The sequence below is a fragment of the Vulpes lagopus genome, chromosome 15, assembly GCF_018345385.1.
Source record: "Vulpes lagopus strain Blue_001 chromosome 15, ASM1834538v1, whole genome shotgun sequence".
Lineage (NCBI taxonomy): Eukaryota > Metazoa > Chordata > Mammalia > Carnivora > Canidae > Vulpes > Vulpes lagopus.
In genome coordinates this window covers 36586366-36613476 of record NC_054838.1, presented here as the reverse complement: position 1 = coordinate 36613476, position 27111 = coordinate 36586366, and the positions used below count along the sequence as shown (strand labels likewise).

The 27111-nt window shown below is 39.5% G+C and overlaps 1 protein-coding gene across 2 annotated transcripts in view; it reads right to left on the bottom strand.

Annotated features, from left to right (window-relative positions):
• Window positions 1-461: 461 nt before the first annotated feature.
• CCDC81 (coiled-coil domain containing 81) overlaps window positions 462-27111 on the bottom strand; it is a 41107-nt gene continuing 14457 nt past the window's right edge. Inside the window, exons 5-15 of one of the 2 annotated variants that reach the window (XM_041730290.1) lie at window positions 26749-26828; window positions 24415-24536; window positions 21524-21644; window positions 18665-18758; window positions 18093-18239; window positions 17264-17368; window positions 13329-13501; window positions 12037-12115; window positions 11587-11807; window positions 3436-3561; window positions 462-959 (exon numbers count right to left, since the gene is read on the bottom strand). In XM_041730290.1, coding sequence (XP_041586224.1) covers window positions 818-959; window positions 3436-3561; window positions 11587-11807; window positions 12037-12115; window positions 13329-13501; window positions 17264-17368; window positions 18093-18239; window positions 18665-18758; window positions 21524-21644; window positions 24415-24536; window positions 26749-26828 — 1410 coding nt within the window. In that variant the 3' untranslated portion in view covers window positions 462-817. Of the gene's footprint in view, window positions 960-3435; window positions 3562-11586; window positions 11808-12036; window positions 12116-13328; window positions 13502-17263; window positions 17369-18092; window positions 18240-18664; window positions 18759-21523; window positions 21645-24414; window positions 24537-26748; window positions 26831-27111 lie in introns of both variants that reach the window. The other variant, XM_041730291.1, reaches the window with a different exon arrangement.

Genomic DNA, 27111 nt, shown 5'->3' with positions numbered 1-27111 from the left:
TCAAATAAATAAATAAAATCTTTATTTAAAAAAAAAAAAAGGAAGGGCGCCAAGATAATAAGATCCCCTGAAGTTCAAAAAAAAGTCCCAGGTGTATCTTCAACTAGAAAACTCAGAAAGCAGGGATCCCTGGGTGGCGCAGCGGTTTGGCGCCTGCCTTTGGCCCAGGGCGCGATCCTGGAGACCCGGGATCGAATCCCACGTCGGGCTCCCGGTGCATGGAGCCTGCTTCTCCCTCTGCCTGTGTCTCTGGCTCTGTCTCTGCCTGTGTCTTTGGCTCTGTCTCTCCTTCTATCTCTCAAGAATAAATAAATAAAATCTTTAAAAAAAAAAAAAAGAAAAGAAAACTCAGAAAGCATTTCTCTGACCTCTTATGGCAAATAACCTGATCTTCCTCCGGAATGTTCACATATACAGTTCTCTGGGGTGAGCTCGTAAAATTTACCATGATGCACAGTCAGGCATATAGAAAATATTTATTAGGACACTATTCATTACAGATGAAGAAAAGATAAAGTCTCTTACACAAAGTCACAGAGGAAGTGGCAAGGCAGGGTCACAAGCACTCCCGCAGCCAGAATGAGGCTGGGTCCCCTGTTCCCAGCCCCCAGGGGCAGCAGGGTTCTGTGGGAGCAATGGGAAGATAGAGGGGAGACCCTACTCATGTGAATTTACAAGGGGTGAAAAGCAATCTGCTCCTGAAAGCAGCACAATAACTTTTTCCCTCTAAAGTAAAAATAGGTAGTTTCACCATCACGCCTAAACATTTAAAAAATAAAAATCTTCCCCAGGAAAACGTAGATCCAGACTTTGGGTTTTATACGAGCAACCGGGAGCCATGCAAATACTTGTTCAGGGGCCACAGGTTGCTCTCGCCCACATTGGAGGTGCGCCTCTGGCACTGCTTGCAGCGCCGATACTTCTCACACTGGTCCAGGAGGAAGAGTTTGTCTGACGCCCTGAGGAGAGGTGAGGACAAGCAGTCATTATTAGGCATTCCCTGAGTCCGTGCTGGGGGCCTAGTCCAGAAGCCAGTGCAGTAGAAGTGATGCAGAACTGCCCCCCCCCCAGGTGCTTACCACCTACCTGTGATGGCTCCCCTACAGCCTCCGCCCCCCTCCACCTGCAGCCCAACCCAGCGTGGCATCACTGCTTCCAAACCTCTGCCATCGCCAGTCAATAAAAGGCTCTGAGCTGGTGCCTTCACAACCATCCCACCCAAACCCTCAGAAAAGACATAATTTGCCCAAGGTCACACAGCCAGCACACAGAGCTTTGCCATGTGGATACCTTTACCTCCTGGGCTCTCAGAAACAGCACCGAGAGGGAAACAGGCCATTAATTAAGCTGCTTGTTAACTGTTAAGCCCCAGCAGACAGCTAGGAGTAGCCTTGCAAGGAAAAGTCCCAGGAGCCCAGAGGCCTCTGGCCTAAAGGGCAGGAGGGGAGGTGGAGTCAAAGAGGAGGAGGAGTAAAGCGGCTCAAAGCAGAGATGAAGCCACGTCAGTAGCTGATTTTGCACCTCAACAATTTTTCTCAACGCAAGACGGCCCCTGGCATGTCCCCCTTCTCTACCAAAATTACGAGTGGAATTCTGTAAAAAGGACCATCAAGGATAGCCTTACAAGGAAAAAGAACAAATAATGGGCAGGCGGAGACCTACCTGGCTTGCCGTGGTGCTGGGACAGAGTATCATGTGCTAACTGCTTACATGTAAAGCTTGTTTTTGCTTTTGCTTTGTTTTCTTTTTGATACGAACCAATTCCTTCTTCCTCCCTGCTCCTGCTTGAGGCCCTGCCCACCACATGGCCTTAGTCTGCAGATGACAGGGTTGCCTGTCATCCTGCCATTGAAGGTTGTTTCCTGTGTCTCCTCCATCCTTTATCACCACGTTGGCCAAGTATTCTTCCAAAATCCAGCAAAATCTCCCCTGACATTAATCTCACTGCCTTTTACCTGTTTTTCCCCAACCTTGAGAAAATGCCTTGAACCCCCAGCTCCCCTTTCTCTTCTCCAGGCCAAACAATCCTACTGCTACTTTGGAACCTATTTGCCATGTCATCCCTCTTACAGCCATTGTAACAAAATACAGGTTCTACCCATTAGAGAGACAGATAAGAAATGCCTGATGAGAAAATCTAAAAGAAAAAGGAGCTACAGGGAGATCCCTGGGTGGCTCAGGGGTTTAGCACCTGCCTTCAGCCCAGGGCGTGATCCCGGAGACCTGGGATTGAGTCCCTCATCAGGCTCCCTCCATGGAGTCTGCATCTCTCTCTGCCTCTTTCTCTCTCTCTCTCTCTCTCTGTCTCTCTCTCTCCATCCCTCATGAATAAATAAATTTAAAAGAAAAAGGAGCTACAGATCAAGATTTATTATGACAAGTTCTATCTATGATAATTAGTTGATAAGTGGGAATTTAAAATATTATTTTGGTATATTCAAGATTAAATGACATTTGGGACACCTGGGTAGCTCAGTTGGTTAAGTGTCTGCCTTTGGCTCAGGTCATGGTCTCAGGGTCCTGAAATCAAGCCCCATGTAGGGCTCCCTGCTCAGTGGGGAGCCTACTTCTCCTTCTTCCTCTGCCCCTGTTCATGCTCTCTCTGTCTCAAATAAATAAATAAAATATTTTTTTAAATGACTTAATAACATTTGACTGTATAGGCTTGGTCTGTTCAAGTTTTTAACATACTATGAAATCATACATTTGTAAAGTATTTTCTTTTTTTAAGTATAATATTTTTCCATCTCTTTATTTGATCACAAAAACTCCTATGTTAGCTAAGTAAGGCAGGTGTTGACTTTCCTCATCTTACAAAAGGAAAAAGTAGGACAAAAAGATTAGCTGCCTCTCCAAAGTTAGTATTAATTCTCAAAGCTATGACTAGATTCCCTAACTCTAGATTGTTGATGGAGAGCTGGGGAGAGGGGGTACAGATCTAATATATGTCAGGAAGATGTTCTTGGTTGGTTCCACCATGGGCATCTCGGTCTCCCAGTTGCCAATCTTACACACAACCTCTGGCTCTGCTCCTAAATGACCATTCTGTCAGCCTTGGATGTATTCAGATGGAAAGTCCATCTCCCTATTTCCAACTTTCATTTCCAAGGAGAATTCCTACTCTCCTCCCCCCATGCCTCCCTACCCACCACAAAATGACAATAAAGCTACCCTACATGGAAGCGAAGATGAGGGCAGAGATGGCAAGTATGGAACATATAACGACAGCATTCTCCAATCCCATATCCATAACAGGTATTTCTAATACACCACAGCAGAATTCTTTTCTCCACCAGGTGTTCTAGGTAGCCACGACTAATGAACTAAAGTTGGCCCTGGAAACCTGTCTGCCATCCCGGGATCCCAGGAAAGTCAAGAAGGAGCAGAGGGGGTTTCTTCGCGAACAAAGCACTTGGGGTTCCAATCAGGTATTACCGCTCAAAAGCCTTCTCCTCCAGATCCCGCTGCCTCTTCATTGCAGCACTGCTTTCCCAGTCTTCCTGCAAGCTCTGGTTGATTCTGTTCACCCGCTCTAGCTCAGCATTTCTGTCTGCCAAGTGCCTGGAGAGAAGAGCATAGTCTGCTTGTACTCAGAGTACCGGGAAGGGCACACACAACCTTGGGAGCCCCATGCCCTTTACGGTAGATTAAACAGAAACATTCTGGTTTTGTTCTCTGCTCTTTGAAATATACTAAAAGGCATGAACACTGAACAAAGAGAAACACTAAAAACATAATAGCTCTCAAAGACTTTATGGGTCTAGACCTTTTATCTCCAGTCCTGGCTTAAATTAGCAGAATTGAAACCTTTTTCCAATTAACAAATGCAGTCTTTAAAGCCATTAATTTCCTTTGAGGCTAACTTAAGAATCATCTCAAATGGATTTCCTATATTTTAGGTTTCTTTTCTTTAACTCCAGTCTCTCAGCTGTCAGTAATCAACCCACAAATTGCTACCGGCATGTTACAAGGCAAAGGAGACAGGAATACAAATGATTGGCTAGAAAGGGGAAAAGAAACAGAAGTGACTAGGCAAAATAAAATGAAATCAAGAAAATATCTAACATTGGGAAGAAGGTAAAAAGAGAGGGGGGCGGAGAAAATGTTTGGTGAAGGTCATGACGACATCAAAGAAGTGATTGCAGTTGTATCTCTCTTCAAGTACCATGTTCCAGAGTTTCCAATGGTAAGTGTCTCTATTAGTGGTCTGACATTCAGCCACTGCTGTTGTGAGTCATCTTAAACCTGGTTCAAATTATTTATATGTGTCTATTTCTTGCCAGACTGAAACTCTTACCTTCAATTTTCATTAAAGTCTAGAAAGGACCTCACTGAATGTGACCACTGTTTGAGCCCGCTCTGCAGTTTTATGTTATAGGCAGCAACCACCACTAGGTGTCAGGACCCTCTGATAAAAATTGGTAATGTACTCTGCTAGTTCACTTGCCCTAAAAGCATAGCCACATTTTCCTCAGTGAGCATTAATTCAACAATTCAGCTGCTGTGTAGTCATTATAAAGATTAAATGACATAAAATACTAAAAGTGCCAATGCCCATCACACAATGGGAGCTCAATAACCATATATAACATATTTATATTTATATTTATAACCTTTTTTCCTTCTTATTGTGTTTTTTTATAGTATAAACCATATAAAGGAGGCTGGGTGGCTGAGTCTGTTAACTGTCTGACTTTAGCTCAGATCATGATCTCAGGGTGGAGGGATTGAGCCCCATGTCAGGCTCTACCCTCAGCAGGGAGTATACTTGTCCCTCTGCCCCTCCCTGCCCAGCTTGTACGCTCTCGCTCTCCCTCAAATAAATAAATAAAATCTAAAAAAAAAAGTAAAACCACATAACATAAAATTGACCATCTTAAACATTTCTAAGTGTACAGATACACAGTATTATGTATATTTACATTATTGTGCAACTAATATCTAGAATTCTTTCCATCTAGCAAAACTAAAACTCTATACTCATTAAATAATTCGCTATTCCTCCCTCCCCCTAGCCCCAGACAACCACCATTCTACTTTGTTTCCATGAATTTGACCACTCTAAATACCTAGCATAAATGGAATCATACAATATTTGTCTTATTGTGACTGCTTATTTTACTTAGCATAATGTAATCAAGGTTCATCCATTTTGTAGCAGGTGTTATAATTTCCTTCCTTCTGAGGCTGAGTAATATTCCATTATATGTGTATAACACATTTTGTTTATTCATCCCTCTGTGACTGGATATTTGTGTTGCTTCCATTTCTTGGCTACTGAATGCTGTTATGAACACGGAGTGCAAATATCTCAAGATCCTGCTTTCAACTCCACCAAAAAAAAAAAAAAAGAACTACTAAAACTGATAAATGAATTCAGTAAGGTCACAGGATACAAAAATCAATGTACAGACATCTTTTTCATTTCTGTACACTAATAATGAAGCAGCAGAAAGAGAAATTTTAAAAAAACAATCTCATTGGGGTGCCTGGGTGGCTTAGTCAATTAAATGTCCCACTCTTGATCTCCACTTAGGTCTTGATCTCAGCTTTGTGAGTTCAAGCCCCACACTGGGCTCCATACTGGGGATGGAGCCTACTTGAAAAAAAAGACAATCCCATTTACAATTACACCAGAAAGAATAAAATACCTAGTAATAAACAATGAAAGAGGTTGAAGATCTGTACTCTGAAACCTATAAAAAATTGATGAAAGAAATTGAACACAGGGGTGCCTTGGTGGCTCAGTTGGTTAAATGTCTGCCTTCCATTCAGGTCATGATCTCAGGGTCCTGGGACCGAGCCCCTTGTCCCTTGCTTTGCAGGGAGCCTACTTCTCCCTCTGCATCACCCTCCCGCCCCTACTCATGCTCTCTCTCTTTCTCTCTCAAATAAATAATTTTTTAAAAGAAATAAAAAGAAAGAAATTGAACACAAACAAATGGAAAGATATTTCATGCTCCTGGATTGGAAGAACAAATATTGTTAAAATGTCTTTACTACCCAAATCAATCTACAGATTGAATGCAATCCCTATCAAAATACCAACAGCATTTTTCACAGAACCAGAACAAACAATTCTAAAATGTTATGGAACCACAAAAGACCCTGAATAGCCAAAGAAGTCTTGAAAAAGAAAAATAAAGCTGGAAGCATCAGAATTTTAGACTTCAAGTTATATTACAAGGCTGTAGTGATCAAAACAGTATGGTACTAGCACAAGAATAAATACATAGATAGATCAGTGAAACAGAATACAGAGCCCAGAAATAAACCCATAACTATATAGTCAATTAATCTTTGACATAGAGGAAAGACTATCCAATGGGAAAAAGTCTCTTCAACAAATGGTATTGGGAAAACTGAACAGCAACATGAAAAAGAATGCAACTGCACCACTTTCGTACAGCATACACAAAGATAAACTCCAAATGGATTAAAGACTTAAATGTGAGACTTGAAACCATAAAAATCCTAGAAGAGAGCACAGGCAGTAATTCTCTGACAGTGGCTGACATCTTTCTAGATATATCTCCTAAGGCAAGGGAAACAAAAGCAAAAATAAACTTTGGGACTACACCACAATAAAAATATATAAAGAGCTTATACAACTCAACATCAAAAAAACAAATAATCCAAGTAAAAATGGGCAGAAGACATGAACAGACATTTTTCCAAAGAAGACATCCAGATGGCCAACAGATACATGAAAAGATGCTCAACATCACCCATCATCAGGGAAATGCAAATCAAAACCACAATGAGGTATCACCTCACACGTGTCAGAATGGCTAAAATCAAAAACAAAAGAAACAACAAGTGTTGGTGAGAATGTGGATAAAAAGGAACCCTTGTGCACTGTTGGTGGGAATGCAAACTGGTGCATCTGCTGTGGAAGACAGTATGAAGGTTCCTCAAAAAATTAAAAATATAAATTAAAACAAAATTAAAAACAGAATTACCATATGATCCAGTAATCACATTACTGAGTATTTACCCAAAGAATACAAAAATACTACTTTGAAGGGATTTTTGTTCCCTTATGTTTACTGCAGTGTTATTACAATAGCTAAGTTATGGAAACAGCCCAAGTGTCCATTGATAGGTGAATGGATAAAGAAGATGTGGTATATATGTCTCCATATTATACATATAATATTATATATATATAATTCAGCCATAAAAAAGAACAAAATCTTGTCATTTACAACAACATAGATGAGTCTAGAAAGTATAACTCTAAGCAAAATAAGCCAGCCAGAGAAAGAAAATTCCAGATGATTCCACTTGTATGTGGAACTTAAGAAACAAAACAAATGAACAAAGGGCGAGGGGAGAGACAAACTAAAATAAGCAAACTAAAAATAGACTCTTAGCTATAAAAAACAAATAGATGATTACCAGAGGAAGGCAGGTGGGGGATGGATGAAATAGGTAAAGACGATTATCTTTTTTTTTTTTTTTTTAAAGAGGACTATCTTAAACAAGCACTCAGTAATGCATAGAATTGCTGGATCACTATATTGTACATCTGAAACTAATATAACATTGTATGGTAACTACCCCGGAATGAAAATAAATTAATTAAATTAAATTAAATCTCTTAAAAATTTATTTTAAAAGATCCTACTTTCAAATCTTTTAGATATATACACAGAAGTGCAATTATTAAATCATATGGTATTCTATTTTTAATTTTTTGATGAACTGCCATGCTGTTTTCTATGGCAGCTGCACCATTTTATATTCTTACCAACAGTGCACAGGGTTTCTATTTCTCCACATCCTTACCAACACCTATTATTTTCTGTTTTTTTGATAGTTGCCATCCTAATGGTTATGAGGTAGTATCGTTCTTTTTTATTGTTCTTGTTGTTTTTGCTCTTCTTTATCTTTCTCTTTCACAACATAATTGCATCTTAATGGTTTTGCCTACCAGTGAATCTTCCTTTCTAATCTTTTGAATCGTTTAAAGGAAGTACTTGTTAAGTGTTTCATGATGCATGTGGTATAAAAAATCTATAATTATTCTTGATTTGGACATTTCACAAAAGAATCAAAATACAGATATTATAATACAAGATAAATGATAGCACATTTTATCTTTGCACTTGTGAAACCTTATGACAGTGGTCCGCAAGCTTATGTTTTCTTTTCATAAAGCCCTGGGGGGGTAAAAGATAGCTACCTTATTTGTCTATGTTTCAGTGATATATATACACCTTAAACAATAAAAGATGTTTTCCTACATCTGCACAAATAAGTTACAAGGGGGAGAGAACAGTTTACTAACTGCTTACTTCATTCAGACTGCCCTTGGCACTCCAGGGTAGATACGTGATGGGAATTAAGTTATTAAATTGTGTGATATAAACCACAGCTACATTTGCAATCTCACCATTCTACTTTGCTACCTTTATTCACTGGGGTGGAGAATCCCTCTCAGGTTCAGATAAGCAAACATTCAATAAAACATGAACTACTTGCCTTGAAGAGGCAAAAATCTAGTTAAGTGCTAAATGGTGTCTATTCCAAACAGGACAAAGGCAGGCAGTTGGTGGCTGAAGAAGGCTTACCTATGCACGTTTCAGAGTGCGAAGACCATTTGTTAGCAAGCAGCTCCCTCACTATGGTTTTGATGTGCATTTCCCTAATGACTAGTGATGTTGAGCATCTTTTCATATGCTTTTTGGCTATTATTATATTCTTTGTAAAAGGAGAGTTTAAAAAGTCAATTTAACTTAGATTGCCAAGCAAGTGAGAAAAGGCTGCAGGGAGGCCATGAAGATTCTCACAAGACTGCTGGTGGAAGCAAATTGCTGTACCTTTTTAGAAAGCAAACTGTTGGTATCTGGTAATATTTAAAAATATGCCATACACTTGATCCAGCAGCTCCACGTTTAGGATTTTATCCAACAGAAACAAAATAACCAGTATAAAGATATATATTAAAAATATTTAGGGGCGCCTGGGTGGCTCAGTTGGTTGAGCATCTGCCTTTGGCTCGGGTCATGATCTCAGGGTCCTGAGATTGAGCCCCACATCAGACTCCCTGCTCAGGGGGATCCTACTTCTTCCTCTCCCTCTGCCCCTCCCCGCTGCTTGTGCTCTCTCTCTGTCTCTCAAATAAATAAAACCTTTTAAAAAATTAAAATTAAAAATGTTTAGTGCAAAATTATTGTAATAGCAAACCATCTGGAAACAAAGCGAATGTTCATCAATAGTACAAAAGGTAAATTATAGTAATCGATGTTGTAGATACTATGCAATCATTAAAGAAGAATGAATTTCGTTTCTATGTACTGACCTAAATATACATTAATGATGCATTATTAGGTTAAAGAAAGGTTGGGCTGCAAAGTAATGTATAAGATCTCATAGGTCTGGGACACCTGGGTGGCTCAGTGATTGAGCGCCTGCCTTTGGCTCAGGGTGTGATCCCAGGATCTGGGATTGAGTCCCACATTGGGCTCTGGGTAGGGAGCCTGCTCCTTGCTCTGCCTGTGTCTCTACCTCTCTCTCTGTGTGTGTGTCTCTCTTGAATAATTAAATAAAATCTTAAAAAAAAAAAAAGATCTCATAGGTCTTATGTCCATTTACAAAAATAGAAGGAAAATATATAGGTGGGTTTTATTTGAATATATTTGCAAAGAGTAGGAAAACATATAGAGGATAAGGGGAAATTATTATCGTTTTTAAATCTCTCCACCAGTTGATTTATTTTAATGAACATGAATTGTTCTAATTTTTATAAACAAAAGCAGAAAACTTGAAAGAAAAAGAATACTTACCATGACTGTTTAGATCACACTGACTAAATTATCCCTCTGAAAGTGACCCTCTACTTGCCATAAGAGGACCTAAGATGACATCTTAATATGAACAAGTAAGTTGGAAAAGAGAAGATAAGTGAGAAAACATGGAATAACTAGTACAGCATATGGAAATGGAAGACAAAGATCTGACCCATACAGAAAAGGGGGGGTCTGTGACCAGAGCTTCAACAAGAGAGATAAAGTAAATACCACAGTCTGTATTTGTTCAGAGCGCCGCAGTTTCCAAAATGTTCTCAATATATACGCTCACATCCTTCTCACAGTAAGGATAGGCAAGACAGGTATATACTATCCTTACTTTTCATGTGAGGAAAAGAAGTCTCAGAGACCCCATGTGTGCTTTGGCCCAGGTCATACAGCTTGGAAATGACAGAGTTTAACATCACTCATCATCAGACAAATGCAAATCAAAACTACAATGAACTATCACTTTACACCAGTTAGAATGACTAAAATCAAAATGACAAGAAACAAGTGTTGGCAAAGATGTGGATTCAAAGGAACCTTCATGCAGTGTTGGTGGAATGTGAATTTGTGCAGTCACTGTGGCAAACAGTATGGAGTTTCTAAGAAAAATTTAAAATAGAACTACCATATGACCCAATAATTCCACCTTCGGGTATTTACCCAAAGAAAATGAAAACACTAATTCAAAAAGATATCTGCACCTCTGCATTTGTTGCAGCATTGTTTACAATAGCCAAGATATGGAACAACCTAAGTACCCATCAATAGACAAACAGATAAAAAAAATGTGATACATATATCACATTTATATATATGTATACACACACACATGCACACCATGAAATTGTGCCATTTGGGACAACATGGATGGACCTAACAGGTTTTATGTAAGTGAAATAATAAGTCAGACTGAGAAAGACAAATACCATATGATTCTACTCATGAGCGGAATCTAAAAAACTGATTAAAAAAACAAAAACCAGAATCAGCAGAGAACAAGCTGAATGGTTGCCAGAAGGGAAGGGAACAGAGGGTCAGGCAAAATGGGTGAAAGGGAGTGGACATACAGGCTTCCACTTATGAAATAAATAAGTCATGGCAATGAAAGGCTCAACATAAGGAATATGATCAATGATATCATAATAGCAATGTAACCAGACACATGTTCGCTTCACTTGTGGTGAACATAGTATAATGTTTAAACTCAACAAATCAGAAAGAAAGAGACTGGTGTCTGATATTTGAATTTAAAGATATTTTCACCTATATGACATCAAGTCCTGCTCTACCTACCCTGACACCTTCACCATCCCCTCACCTGCCATTGTAAGTACAACTCTTGATGTCAAGAGTTCTTTAAACAAAAGGGGTTTATTGGAAATTGAGAAAGAACCCAAGTTTCCTGTCTGTGTCTAGTTGAACCCAACAGCACATCTGTGGCTCACACTGTATTTCCAATGGATAGTGCTGATCTGGACAACTCTTTTAAGAAGTTGTACTGTAAAGGGAAGGAAAAATATGGAGAGATAACTGGAGGGAGAGGAAGGATCAAGTCTGGTTGGTTTTTTTTTTTTAATCAGTAACTTTTCTTCCCAGGGTGAATTGTAAGGACAAAACAAGACGAAGCATGTGATGAGCTTCGAACAGTATTTTACACACAGTAACTCCTCAAGATCTTCACTATTCTGAGTGCTTCTGTGCTGTTGTAGGATAAAGAGAGACAGAAAATGGGAAGTTGGAGAGGGGAGCAGGAGAGGAAGAAGAAAGATCTTGGGTCTCTTACTCTTTCTGTGTCCTCCGAAGCATCTGCAAATCCTGCTTTTGTTCCACTAGCTGTTGCAGGATGGCTTTCCTCTTGAGGCTAGCAGCAGCCTCCAGCTGGTGCTTCATGTAACTCTGTTCTTGCTTTCGCTTTTGCACCATCAGCTCACCCTCATCCTTACCAAAGATGGGCTCACAAGAGTCTGGCTCAAACATGGGCAGTTGCAGGGGCTTGTTCTTTATCTGAAACAGAGACACACGTAATGCCTATCAGATTTATACCAGGCAATAAGCTTTATGCACAACACTGTAGCATAGTAAAATACCAATCCCTCAGGGGAAGGAATGAGGACCACAAAAGCCACCAAATGGGTAACACATAAGGCTACTCATAACCTTGCAGTTTTTACACATATTCTAAGAATGCTACTGAAGCACTGCATAATTTTTAAAATGACAATTGTCCCCTTACCTGTGCATCCAAAGCTCTCTTATAACACTGCGTTTCTTCCATCTTATCTTTTATATATTGGGCTCTTTGTGCAGCAAGCCTAGCAGTTAAGAATGAGAGGAAGTGGGGGGCACAGTTTGTTACTGTCTCTAGTAATACAGACTAACAGCACTAAAACCTATTCCCTAAGTATCAACAGGAGTGAGAGACTGGTAAATAAAATAAAATGTGACATTTCCTTCTAGTAACTTTCATTTTAATGAAGAAAGGAGTAACTTAAATCTATAGGCTAGGGGACAATGTGTTGAATACAGGACAGGCAGGACAGGTATAAGCAGGGGACTGACCATTTTGTCACTACCACTAAGACAGGTACCCCTCCGCACCCCCCATCCCCCCCGCAATGTGCTTTTTAAAAAATCTGGTTAGGAAAGCAGGAAGTGTCTATTCATTCTATAAAATGATTCATCATAAGATTCTTTTTTAAGAAAAGTAATCTTTCCTATTATAAATGATGATTCTGTTATATGCAACCCACAGGGAACCCACATGATCTATAAAGCGAGTACAACGGAACATATACATTTTATAGAACAAATAAGGTTTTGGTCCCAAAAACTTGCTTACTATTTGTTTTAGGAGTATCTCACAACACAGTTGCCCTTTAATTGCTCTCCTGACCTCAGTAGAAGTGTGACCACCTCAGGCATGTTTGAACTCTAACCCTATCCCACGCCTCAGATGACCCAAGCAAGACCAATCAGATACTCTTTCCTAAAATTTGTAATTGAGACTAACATTCACCCAAGTTCGAGCTGGAAAAAAAGATGATGTCAACCAAGAAGCTGTGGGTATGAGCAGAGGGAAAACATTTTTTACATGACTTTTTAGTCTCTGGTTCTAGTCCTATTAGGTCCTCCATACATTTCTGCCCCCTGGGATTCCATGGGTCACCCCTACTTAAAACCCCAGCTTTGCCTTGAGATCAACTGGGAATAGCTGGGAATGATACTTGTTCAAGATGAGTACCTTCCTCCATCTGCCAGTATTAGTGATCACAAAAAATACAAAATGACACTCTATAATTAATTATAGATGGGTAATCATGACTGTGATGGCCATTGTAATAATGACAGCTTTTTCATTTTTCTAATGAATAGCCATGCTGTGGTACTGGCTGCTAGTTGACTTGATTTGCTCGGTTGGTTACCGTTGTGCTAATGAAACGACCAATGCTAATTCCATCCCACATGGAAATAAGCTTCATGTGAAAATTCTAAACCCATTTTTCAGAGTTTGTAAGCTAGACTCACTCCTCTGTGAGTTGCACTTGTTCTAGACGGTCCATCAACTCTCTATTTTGTCTTTGCTTTATTTCTTTTTCCCGTCTGTTATCCATTTGTTTCAGGAGACTCTGGGAATATTCTTCTTGTTTAAAAGCATTAATCTCAGGACTGAGTGGCCGTTTATCAAATAGAAAGGATTTCTGGAATGAAGGAGAATCAATGCATTTACTCTAAAATACCAAAAAGCAACAGTGAATAAAGGTGGTAACTCAGAAGACTAAAAATCAATTATTAGTTTATAGTATTTGCCCAGTCCTCAACATACTGACCAGCTAGCATTGAGGCAATCCACAGAATAATGTAAGTGTGCTCAAGGATGAATCTGAGCAGAACTGACAAAACCCCATATCTGAGAGAGAGATGAAAAAGGATGTCGTGCAGTAGGTTCTGAGCTAGAAAAACACAGAGATGGAAAGAAGGAGTTCTTATTGGGACTTCATCAAGATAAGAAGCTTTTGCACAGCAAAAGATACAGTCAACAAAACTACAAGACAACCTACAGAATGGGAGAAGATATTTGCAAATGACATATCAGATAAAGGGCTAGTATCCAAGATCTCTAAAGAACTTATTAAACTCAACAGCAAAGAAACAATCCAATCATGAAATGGGCAGAAGACATGAACAGAAATCTCACAGAGGAAGACACAGACACGGCCAACAAGCACATGAGAAAATGCTCCGCATCACTTGCCATCAGGGAAATACAAATCAAAACCACAATGAGATACCACCTCACTCCAGTGAGAATGGGGAAAATTAACAAGGCAGGAAACCACAAATGTTGGAGAGGATGTGGATAAAGGGGAACCCTCCTGCACTGTTGGTGGGAATGTGAACTGGTCCGGCCACTCTGGAAAACTGTGTGGAGGTTCCTCAAAGAGTTAAAAATAGATCTGCCCTATGACCCAGCAATGGCACTGCTGGGGATTTACCCCAAAGATACAGATGCAATGAAACACTGGGACACCTGCACCCCAATGTTTCTAGCAGCAATGTCCACAATAGCCACACTGTGGAAGGAGCCTCGGTGTCCATCGAAAGATGAATGGATAAAGAAGATGTGGTCTATGTATACAATGGAATATTACTCAGCCATTAGAAACGACAAATACCCACCATTTGCTTCAATGTGGATGGAACTGGAGGGTATTATGCTGAGTGAAATAAGTCAATTGGAGAAGGACAAACATTATATGGTCTCATTCATTTGGGGAATATAAATAATAGTGAAAGGGAATATAAGGGAAGGGAGAAGAAATGTGTGGGAAATATCAGGAAGGGAGACAGAACATGAAGACTCCTAACTCTGGGAAACGAACTAGGGGTGGTGGAAGGGGAGGAGGGCGGGGGGTGGGGGGGAATGGGTGACGGGCACTGAGGGGGACACTTGACGGCTGAGCACTGGGTGTTTTTCTGTATGTTGGTAAATTGAACACCAATAAAAATTAATTTATTAAAAAAATAAAAAATAAAAATAAATAAATAAATAAATAAAGAGAGAGACTCCTAACTCTGGGAAACGAACAAAAGGGGGGGGAGGGGAGGTGGGCGGCGGGGGGTGACTGGGTGACGGGCACTGAGGGGGGCACTTGATGGGATGAGTACTGGGTGTTATTCTATATGTTGGCAAATTGAACACCAATAAAAAATAAATTTATATAAAAAAAGAAAGAAAGAAGAAAGAAAGAAAGAAAGAAAGAAAGAAAGAAAGAAGAAAGAAGAAAGAAAGAAAGAAGAAAGAAAGAAAGGAAAGAAAGAAAGAAAGAAAGAAAGAAAGAAAGAAAGAAAGAAAGAAAGAAAGAAAGAAAGAAAGAAAGAGTTCTGAGTGAGTGCAAAAGCATGAGCAAGGACAGAGCAGACATGGGAAGATGGAGAACTGAATACCTGCTCTGGGCCTGGCCATTCTAGACAGACAGAGATCCACAGAGCCTGGCTCATGGAGCCTACCTTCTGGTACAGGAGATAATAAATAAGTAAGTGATACATCATAGTGATAAGTGCTATGAAGCCCTTATAGCAAGCAGGTGGGAATGAGCCAAAGTGGTTGCTTATCAGGGAAGCTTTTCAGTAAAGTTGACTGAATCACCTCCACTGCAAATACCAGGTGACCTGTGTCCCGTACACAAGGAACAGCAAGTGCAAAGGCATTAGATGAAAACAAGTTAGGCATGTTTAATGAACAGAAAGAAGTTCTCCGTGGCTGAGGCACAGTAAGCGAGGGGAAAGAAATAGGTGACCCCAAAGAGGAAGGCAGGGCCATACAGATCTTATAGGTCAAGGTAAGGAGTTTAGATTTTATTTTAACTCAGTGGGAGACCATCACAGGTTATAAACAGGAGAATGGTATGTTTTGGTTAAGCTTTAAAAGAGTGCTTGACCGCAGTGTAGACAATAGATTGTAAAGGGCAAGAAGGCAAGCAGCAAACCTAATTAGGGAAGTATCTCAGAAGCTGAACCTTGTTATGTGGCTTGCACTGGTGCGCTAACACTGAAGATGAAGGGATGTGAAGAGATTGGATATATGTTGGTGGTAAAGGAAACTGTGCTTGAGGATGCTTGGATGGAAGAGACAGAGGAGGAGCAATCTGGGATTGTTCCTTGGTGTGAGGTTCATGCAACTGTATGCCTGGTGATGCCACTTACTGAAATTGGGAGGCTAAGAGAAGAACAGGTGAGGAGGAAGAGGAAAAGTTCTGTTCTGGTCCTTTCAAGATGTCTGCAGATATATCAAAGAGGATATACAGAGTAGGTGGTAATAAACATAGTCTGGAACTTAAATGTAAGAAGAGAAAAGAATCAGGCCTAAATCTCAAAAGTATCGTGTCTCCTTCCTCCCTCCCTCCCTGGTGCCCTTGCCTGGAAGTTTCTTCCTCCATTTCCTCCTTTACCTAACTCCTATATACAAGGAAGTCTCCCCAGATCTCTGGTCTGGATTAATTAACTCTGCTCACACAGTGCCCTGCTCAAAGACTGATCATAGCATTCATTATACCACACTCGTGGCACTTTAAACCTGTCTCCTTGGGCAGCCCCGGTGGCGCAGCGGTTTAGCGCCGCCTGCAGCCTGGGGTGTGATCCTGGCAATCCGGGATCGAGTCCCACATCGGGCTCCCTGCACGGAGCCTGCTTCTCTCTCTGCCTCTCTCTTCGCTCTCTCTGAATGAATGAATAAATAAATCTTTAAAAAAATAAAAAAATAAAAAATAAACCTGTCTCCTTCAGTAGTCTGAGACCTCTTTCAAGAGGGACCTTGTCTTACACATCTTTGTACTCCTAACCATGAGCACGGTGGCCAGCACAGAGGAGTTCAATAAATGTTTGGTGATAAAGAAAATGTATTTTATTACATTTATGTCCCTAGTGCCAGACCACCCAGAGAGTGGGCATGAAAGGAGAAAGATTCAAGCAAAATAAAGGTAGGAACGCAGTGATTGAAAACATGAAATCAGTGGTGAAGCAAGTGATTCAAAGCAGCTGGACTGTTCAAATTTTAACACACCTACAAATCACCTGAGGATCTTATTTAAATGTAGATTCCCATTCCGGAAGGATGGGGCCCTAGATTCTGCATTGCCAGCAAGCTCCCAAGTAAAGCTGGCTCTCTAGATCCGTGGCTCCTGGGGCATTGCCTTAGTATACTGCCCTCCACCGCCCAACCCAGGGCCTGTCTGAGAATTAGTATCATTAACAAGCGCCATAGTATCTAATAGGAACTGTGTTGTAAATATGAAGAGTGTGGACACAGATGCTGGACAACTCCTGACCCAGAACGAGGCTTCGACCTTACACAACCCACCTTTCACTCTGCCACTTAAACAATGGCACAGCCTACAGTACAGAGGATAGATCCAAATACAGATGGGACAGGTATTGGCAACAGAAATTTTGGAAAGTCTCACATAGAATGCAGGTTTCTCATTCTTGTAGATTCTTACAGCTTCAGCAACTCCGAGATTGTAGGCAGCATTTTTTTTATTCTGTTCTCTACTAGCCAAACTTCTCATCTTTGAAAAAAAATCACATATTGACATTGAGCCTTTAAAATTTTAATTCTATTACATTATAATAATCCAACCAAGGCAGAAACGTGACTTTTGGAGGTAATGGTACTTTCTGATGTCTTCATGGATTTATAAAAGCGAGTTAGGGAAGGTTTTTAATATCCTGTTTTGGAGCTTTAGGCAGCCCCTCTACGGGGATTGTAAGAGGGAATGGAAGCTTTCACAAGTGGCTACCTGATATAACAAATGCAAGAAAGAGCAGTAGGATCAATTATGGGAGACCACAGAACTCTGAGTGGTGCAAATGTGAACATGCCACTCTTTCTTTACTTGCTTAGATAGATAGGCCATGAATTTGAAGGGAAAAAGACTCAATTACATTTCATTAGAAATCACAAATAAAACCATATACATTCAGGAATTTTACCTTTCAAACTCAATCCTTGGGGATTGGGGTAAGGGAGAAATCAATGACAGGTGCAAATATATATGTATATTATATATATATATATATTTTTTTTTTTTCTACATAGGGTCCACACCCAGCTTGGAGCCAGTGTAGGGCTTGAACTCACAACCCTGAGATCAAGACTGAAGCTGAGATCAAAAGTCAGACATTCAACCAACCGAGCCACCCAGGTGCCCTGATGGAAGATTTTAAATGGAACTTTATATTCATGTGCTACTGTCCCATATTAAGCACTCTTTAAAAGAGGTATTGAACTACCTGGTGTTTTAGGAGAGCCTCTTGATCCTTCAGCATTTGATACTGCTGAATGAGCCGCTCATCTTCTATCTCTCTCCTCTTCCTCTCCTCACTATAGTACAATGGGGAATTGCGCTGTGCACGTTGCAAACACACATAACACATTTCCTACAATACCAAGTTTAAAGACAAATTACTTTTTGCCTTTTACTTCTTTACCTTCACAATCTCTTCACAAGCACTCCAAAGGCTAAGCATGTCAAGCAACATACTTTAGAAAAGGATGTATTGATGACAATTAGCAAAATGAGATTTGCAGATTGGGTCCCACAAATATTCAAGAGGATTTACTGAACTCTCATTTGTTCAGAGGTATTTATAGCAACTGAAAATAAGAAAGATATCCCAACCCCACTTCTGTTAACTGTAGCAGACTTTAACTAGTAGATAGACTTATTATCATCCAATTTTGGGTCCTGAGTACTTGAGCCATATCCATACATTGAAAAAAGAGCAATCCCCATAACTCTTATTGAGAAACAGAAGTCAAGGGAAGATTCTGATTGGATTTTGTTTGTTTGAAGCCACTGTACCTGTCCTGCCTTGTTATGATCCTGGCAAACAGGGGCTGGAGAAAGTTTAGACTTCATTTCACTGTCATTTTTCAAACAACCTGGAGATGATAAGCTATAAAAACACTGCAACATTAATTAACATTTAAAACAGCCTGACATGAGCAATGATAATTTTAGAGGCAAATATAAATATAAGAGGAAGAAAAATATCTTAGTGTGGTTTTTCAGAGGATCTATACATATAGAGGTTAAGAACCCATGCTTTGTATCAAACAAACTTGGGTATGAATCCCAGCTTTTTTGCTTACAAGCTGACTGCCATTAAGCAAGTTGGGTCATCCTGCAGTCTCAGTTACCAATTCTGTGAAATGGGGATAAAATTTATTTATCCTATGAAATATATTGTGCTTACTGTGTACATTGTTTTAGGCATAGGAGATGCAATGAAGAACAAAACATACAAAAAAAGAAAGAAAAAGGAATCCTATTTCTAATGGAATTAACATTCTGATGGCAACTGACAGCCAGCTGATAAGATAAATGAATGAATTCAATAGTATGAGTAATGATGGTAATAAATGCCCTGCAGTGCTGGAGGGATGGAGTTTTAAACCATAAATAGAATGCCCAGGGAAGTTCCACCAAGAAGATAACATTTGAGTAGATACCTGAAGGAAATGAGAGAAAAATAATAATCAGATATTTGATGGAAAAAGCACTCCAGGCAGAGTTAATGGAGTAAATACGTGCAAAGACCCTGATGTGGGAGTGTGTCTGTGCTCAGCGTGGCCAGAGGGAGATGAGATCATGGACAAAAAGTAGGAGAGAGATCAGAAATCAGGATCTTGTAGGCCATGGCAAGGACTCTGGCTTTTACCCTGGGCAAGAATGGGAATCTATTGGAGGGTAAAATGTCTAGTATTAACAAAACTATGGAGAAGGTAGCAATCCCTCATATTCTCACTACTGGGAAGGTAATTTGATACAACCTTCCTGAGAATAATTGATAACATGTACCAAAGGCATGAAAAATAAGCTCATCTTTTATCTCAAAAATTTTAAGTTTTTATACTATAGATACTCTGATGTGTGCACTTATGTGTAGTTATATTATCACGGTATTGTTTAAAATATTTTAAAACTAAAAGTCATCTTAGTATAAATATCCAAAAGGAGATTGGGGGGAATCCCTGAGTGGCTCAGAGGGTTTAGCGCCTGCCTTCGGCCCGGGGCATGATCCTGGAGTCCCAGGATCGAGTCCCATGTCAAGCTCCCAGCATGGAACCTGCTTCTCCCTCTGCCTGTGTCTCTGCCTCTCTCACTCTCTCTCTGTGTCTCTCATGAATAAATAAATAAAATCTTTAAAAAAACAACAACAAAAAGAAAACCAAAAGGAGATTGGTTAAACAAAAGGTTTAATCAATGAAAGGATGTGCAATTATTTGTTCATGTCCTGGGATCTTTAAAGCCATGGGGAAATGTTTATCATTTATTGTGAGTATAAGAAAGCTTCTTATGATATGATCTTACTTGTACTTAAAATGTATGTATGTGTTTCAAGTATAAAAATATGTATATATTGTATGTACATTAAAATGAGGAATATACACCATAATGTTAACAGAAAGTTTCCTCTATTTATGAGGTTATGAGTGATTTTTTTCTATCTCCTGCTTTTCTCATTTTTTCAAAATTTCTGTGATAAACATGTATTAATTTAATAATCAGCACAAAAACCATTATTTCATCAACATCAATAGGAAGCCTTCACTAATAATGCCTAACAATTAATTATTCTCTCCTCTTTGCAGCTTCTGTACATTGTTTTGTTGTCTTTGTCATATATATTACTTCTTTTACATCAGTCTCCCTAAAAGACTCTTTCATGAAAGTGGGTTTATATGTCTTTGTGTCATATAGCTCTGTGTCTAAAACACCTGGCACACAGTAGTGCTCAGTGTCTGTTGCATTGAACTAAATTCCACAGTACAAAACATTTAATTCTCAATTCTCTTTCATAACAGTGAGATTATTCAAAACAAGTGTGCCTAGGGTTTTGAACATGGTCTTAGTATCCCAGAAAGTACATAAATCACACATATGATAGCTGATACATTACAACACATTAATAAATTCAAAGTTGACAGCGCAGTGCAAGGTACATAGTAGATGCTCAATAAATACCTGAATATAATTGACTGATTTGAAGTCTTAAAAAGCATCCTACTCAAAGAGAAAAAAGGAAAATAGAAATCTTTTAACATAGTATTGTTAGAAGACAGGAGCGTGACGAATTGTAACACATTCATTCATCTGAAGAATGCTTATTGAGTGCCAACCATGTTTAGCAAAATTGCTTTCCAATTTGATCTAAATATGAAACTGTGCCATATTGTGCCCAAGCACTCAGAAAACAACAAGAGAAGTTTTGCAAATCCACAAGAGATTTAGATGCTCTCTCCTCTGTGCTTTGTTTCCACCTCTGTTTATCCTACTGAATCATGATTTATCACTCTATGTCTGTCTGTCTCTAGCTTTCCCACTAGATTATGACCCCTAACTGAATCTATTATCCTAATCATCTAACAGGTAGAATGTACTCAAGAACACTGGATGAAGGAATGAATGAATGAACACCCATTTAAATTCCCTGCATCGCGATCCCTGGGTGGCGCAGCGGTTTGGCGCCTGCCTTTGGCCCAGGGCGCGATCCTGGAGACCCAGGATCGAATCCCACGTCGGGCTCCCGGTGCATGGAGCCTGCTTCTCCCTCTGCCTGTGTCTCTGCCTCTCTCTCTCTCTGTGACTATCATAAATAAATAAAAATTAGAAAAATACATTTAGTAACATACAACAGATAAAATACCAATGTATTACCTTTCAGGGTTCATAATCTTCCCACCATCCCCATTCTGCTCTAACTTGTTCAGCAAATTGACGCTTGTCGTTTTGGGAGGGGAGATAGCTTGTTTATCTTGAAGTCTCTTGGATAAGATCTCTGTAGAATGAATGAAGCCAAGTTTCCTCTCAACTTTAAATGGATGGTTTTATACTTAACTGATTTTTTAAACTCATTATTTTACCTGGAAAATTTTTTATATAAGATACATTTCTTTTTTTTTTAAGATTTTATTTATTTATTCATGAGAGACACAGAGAGAGAAAGGCAGAGACACAGGCAGAGGGAAAAGCAGGCTCCATGCAGGGAGCCCGATGCAGGACTCCGTCCTGGGACTCCAGGATCATGCCCTGAGCCAAAGGCAGATGCTCAACTGCTGAGCCATCCAGGCATCCCATAAGATACATTTCTTATCTTAAATTATTGTCCCTTTCCCTCCTGTGGTTAAAACAAATATTTTTGTATACTCATTATGTGCAAAGCACTGGCTGGTCACTCTAGAAAATGCAAAGAGGCAAGTCTTTGCCCTTAAAGAGCTTTCAACTGGAACGCCTGAGTGGCTCACCAGTTGAGCATCTGCCTTCAGTTCAGGGCGTGATCCTGGGATCTGGGATTGAGTCCTGCCTTGGGCTCCCCAGAGGGAGCCTACTTCTCCCTCTGCCTGTCTCTGCCTCTCTCTGTGTCTCTTATGAATAAATAAATAATAATTTTTTTAAAAAAAGACCTTTCAATAGCTATACAGAGGGTTCCCTTAAAATGGTTTGACTTAGGATTTTTTGACTTTATGTTGGTGCAAAAGTGATATGTATTCAGTAGAAACTGTATTTTGAATTTTGAATTGTGATCTTTTCCCAGACTAGCAATATGTGGTGCAATACTCTCTTAGGATGCTGGGCAGCACAGCAAGCTCCAGCTGCCAGTCAGCTACACAATCACAAGAGTAAACAAGCAATGCATCTATAGCCATTCTATACTCATTCAACCTGTCTTTCACTTTCGGTGGTCAATAAATTACCCAAGATATTCAATACTTTACAAAATAGGCTTTGTGTTGGATGATTTTTCCCAATTATAGGCTAATGTAGGCTAGATGGCACATTCAAGATAGGCTAGCTATCATGTTCAGGAGGTTAGGTGTATCAATATAAGAGTTTTGAATTATAATGGGTTAATCTAGATATAACCCCATCATTAAATTGTGGAAGATCTATGGCTGGAGAGAAAAATAAGATATAAACAAAAAACCTGAAAGCTCTCATTTGTGAAGGTCTTATTATATACCAATAATGCTAAGTTCTTTACATATATTGCATAAATAGCAACTCAGGACAATGATATAAAATGTCTAAATCCCAAATGATAGGGCACCTATGTGGCTTAGTCAGTGAAGCATCCACCTTCAGCTTAGGCCATGATCCCAGGGCAGGTCATGATCCCTGCTCAGCAAGGACCCTGCTTCTTCCCTTCCTTCTGCCTGCCGCTCCACCTGTGTGCTCATGGGCACACTTGAACACTCTCTCTGTCCAATAAGTAAAATCTTTTTTAAAAAAAGAAAAAAATAAATCCCAAATGATGGTGCCATCTTTAAGGGTCTGCAGTGGTCAGAGAAGAGAGGAGATACTTCAGAGTCAGTGATGAAGGAAGTATTCATGGAGGAATGAGATGTAAAAAGGATGCTGAGAGGAGAATAGAATTGGGATAGACTAAGAAAAGGAAGGACATTATAGGCAGGAGAAAAAGAGTGAACGAAAGCACGAAGGTAGGGAAGGGCAAGACATGTAAGAAGAATATGAACAGACAATTTTGCTCAGAGAAGGAGTCTATAGGGAACAAAGACAGATGAGGCTAAAGACACAAAAACATGTGAATATTAAGCTAAAAGTTTACATGTAATCCTATAGGCCACATGTTGCAAAACCAATATCCACAAACCAATGTTTACTCACTGATATGTTTTGTTTGGCCCAATAAGCATTTTTTGCTTCAATGGCAATTAGTATGTTGCTCACAAAGCAACAACCTCCTAGAGGAAGTCTTCAGTGGGGTAGTATGGCAACCCCTAAGAATCCCTAGGACCCTTTCAAAACGTCTTTAAGGTCCTAGGATTTTCTTCATATGCTTTGACCAAGACAATATGTCATAACAGAGTAAGTGAATACACAGATATAAAAATCCAGGGATCCCTGGGTGGCGCAGCGGTTTGGCGCCTGCCTTTGGCCCACGGCGCGATCCTGGAGACCTGGGATCAAATCCCATGTTGGGCTCCCGGTGCATGGAGCCTGCTTCTCCCTCTGCCTATGTCTCTGCCTCTCTCTCTCTCTCTCTCTCTCTCTCTCTGTGACTATCATAAATAAATTTTAAAAAAAATAAAAAATAAAAATAAAAAAATAAAAATCCAGCTATCTTCTATTATGCCAAATATCAAAGATGTAAAAGTACTGTTCTCCATTTTCCATAAAAAATTGTCATTTATGCTAATATGTCACCTTATCATGTTACATCAAGCCCTCTTCATGCAGTTACATTACCTGCCTGGACCATGTAGGCATCTGAATTCTGACCTCTTTGAGTAATGGGGAACCAGCAAAGAGATCGTAGTCTAAAAGCTTGACAGTCAGAAAGTGGTCAGGATGAGATATAAGATTCCAAGAATAGAGGATATTTGTTTTTTGTTTTCTTTTCCATTTGTTTTCTTTTCATTTGTTTTTAAGTTTGATTTGCCAACATGAAGATATTTGTTAGAAAGAAAAATACAGTGATTATTCATGAATCTAATTTTATTTATTTTGGGCATAGAAGTCATTAAGCAATATGGCTGGACTCATAAGCAGTAAAGCATGACAGATTATACTCAGAATAATTGGTTTACCTCTGATGCCTTCTTCTTTGTCTGGCTGGTCTTTTAACTTGTACTTCCTTTGCCTATTCTTTCTACCTTCTTCTACAATGGTCTCCATATGTGGTTTATTCTCCACCTCCTTGAGATCAATCCTAGAAATAAGCCATGATATTTACTGCATTGGACCTGAATAGGTGACTGTGTGAACTTTCAATCCTGAGAGGCAACCCAGAAGCTCTCTGATTCTGAAGCAAGCTGATTTCCCTAAAGGGGGCAAGTGCTTTGACTTGCTGAGGCTCTCTTTGAGGTTGTCTAGGAGCTGACCAAGACCTTCCTCCTCAATAAGTGGGGCTCAAAAGCAGCTGTTACATAGATTATTCATGGGATCTAAGCTTTCTCTCTTTTCTAGTTCTATAACCACATGCCATAGGGGTGATGCAGTGAAAAGTGGCTGTTGGATGACTTAAAGGCAAAGTTCCATAGCCTACTAAGTAGAGTATGCTGAGAAATAACCATTCCTCTCCTGCCTCTTTCTCCTCCCCACATTTCCATTCTTCCCCACAGGCAAAAGTGAGGGACTTATAAAGGCACAATGCGGGAATGGAGTTGTTCAGTTGGTGTGTGTAGTTGTAGATTTTCTGTGGTCTCAAGTATGGAGTGTTGGGTTCGAGTTGCAAGCAGAGGAGAGGAGAATAGGGGAGAGGTGATATTTTCAGTAAATTCAGTGGTCAAACTTGACATAAATTAAACATTTACAGCTGTTTTGACCATTTGAATCCTCCTAGCCATGTCTATGCTCTCTAATCAACAGGAGAATCTACCAATCTCTTTTCTTGATTCACTGCAATTTTTTCCTTCCTGGAATGCTTAAACCAAAATATGTCCAAGGGGGCAGCCAAATTTGTCTTCCAAAATACAATCAAAATAAACTTATTTTAATCCATTGACTTATTTTTAATGAGTTAAGCAACATGGTGCAGTGGAAAGAACAGCGGAGCAGTGAGGAGCCATTGTTTTATTTCTGGTTTAGCCAGCCGGTTATTTGGCCATTTCATCTACAAGATGAAGAGGCTGGACTAACTAATCTCTAATGCATATTCTGGCCCTCAAACTGATTTTGCTAAGGTATATGTCATACAGTCCTTACATCAACTAACAAACACAGGAGGATGTCACACACTCAAAAACCATGAGAAAATAATCCTCTGGGAAGCTGGTTGCTATTCCCCAAACTTCCTCTACTTGAAATGCATAGTAGTTAATGGCACAGCAATTAAGATTAAGAATATAATTAAGGGCATACGATAAGTGAGGAATGGCCACTTACTGGAAATAAAAGTAGTAATAAAACCCAAGTCTCCTGACTCCCATTCTAGTGTTCTTAATATTGTACCATGTTGTTTCACTTGTTAAAAGAAAAAAATAACTAAAATTACAATTAATTTTGTACCTCTATAAAATGGATAAAATTATAATACATATCTCAAACAGTTGTAACTGAAGATTAAGTACAGATTAAGTACAATAATATTGAGAAAGTGCTTAACAGTATCTGACATCTACAGTGGTAAGTGTTCATAGATGACAACTATTATTATCATTATCATTATAATAATCATTGTCAGCAGCAGCCACTAGTAACACCCACCGCACTCCTTTATTCTATCTGTCTCTCAAACCATTTGAGTGGTAAAAATCAGTATAGACAGGAGATAGGCTAGACCGCAGAAAGAGGAAGCTAGGTCAGAGGAAGTGACGAAAGGTAAAAGGAAGTTTAGCAGGTGAAGAGAATTGTACTAATATTGCAGGGACTAAAGTTGATGGGTGATAGTATCAGAATTTCCATGGAACTAAGAGTATTTTTAAAAATGAATAGTGTAGATGGACCTAGAAGGTACAATGCTAAATAAAATAAGTCAGAGAGAGAAAGACAAATACCATATCACTTCACTCATATGTGGAACTTATGAGTTCCACAAACAAGCAAATAAAGTAAGAGACAAGCAAAAAAGCAGACTCTTAAATATGGAGAATAAACTGGTGGTTTCCAGAGGGGAGGTGAATGGGAAGATGGTGAAATAGATAAAGGGGATTAAGAGTACATTTATCATGATGAGCACCAAGTGATGTATAGAATTGTTAAATCATCAGGGGAAAAAATGAGATAAAAAAGGAATAGTCTAACTGTCCATTGTTTTCTAACTTAGCTACGGAAAGTATGCATTAAATCCTTCTTTGCTGGAGCATGAGAGAGAGAGAGAGAGAGAGAGCGCGCATTAAAAGAAGCATGAGCTAGAAAAGGTGAGAAACATGGCCCAATCACATTAATAAATAAACAAGGATTCTGTGGAGCAAAGCACTGACCTTGGAAATGCAAGCACACTGTTGGGTCGCTTCCCTAAGATCTCTCTGCTAGACAACACAGAGTCCACAGTATCAGGCCTCTGGAGGACAGAGACAGAGAAGGGTTACAAGGGTTACACCTGGGGTGATGGTCCAGGACACAGACAAATCACATTTCAGGCTATCTCAAATGCAAGGTTACCATGGAACTCTATTGTTGTTTGGTTTCTTTTTTTTGAGTGCTTAAAGTCTAGAGCTTAAAATCCAATGGGGAATTATCTCATTTATCACCCTGGGTAGTCCCATACCAATTCCACCGATGCTGCCTTTTCTCAAACCATCTCCTCTGTGGAAATTGCATTTGGAGTTTATGGCTTCCTTTTA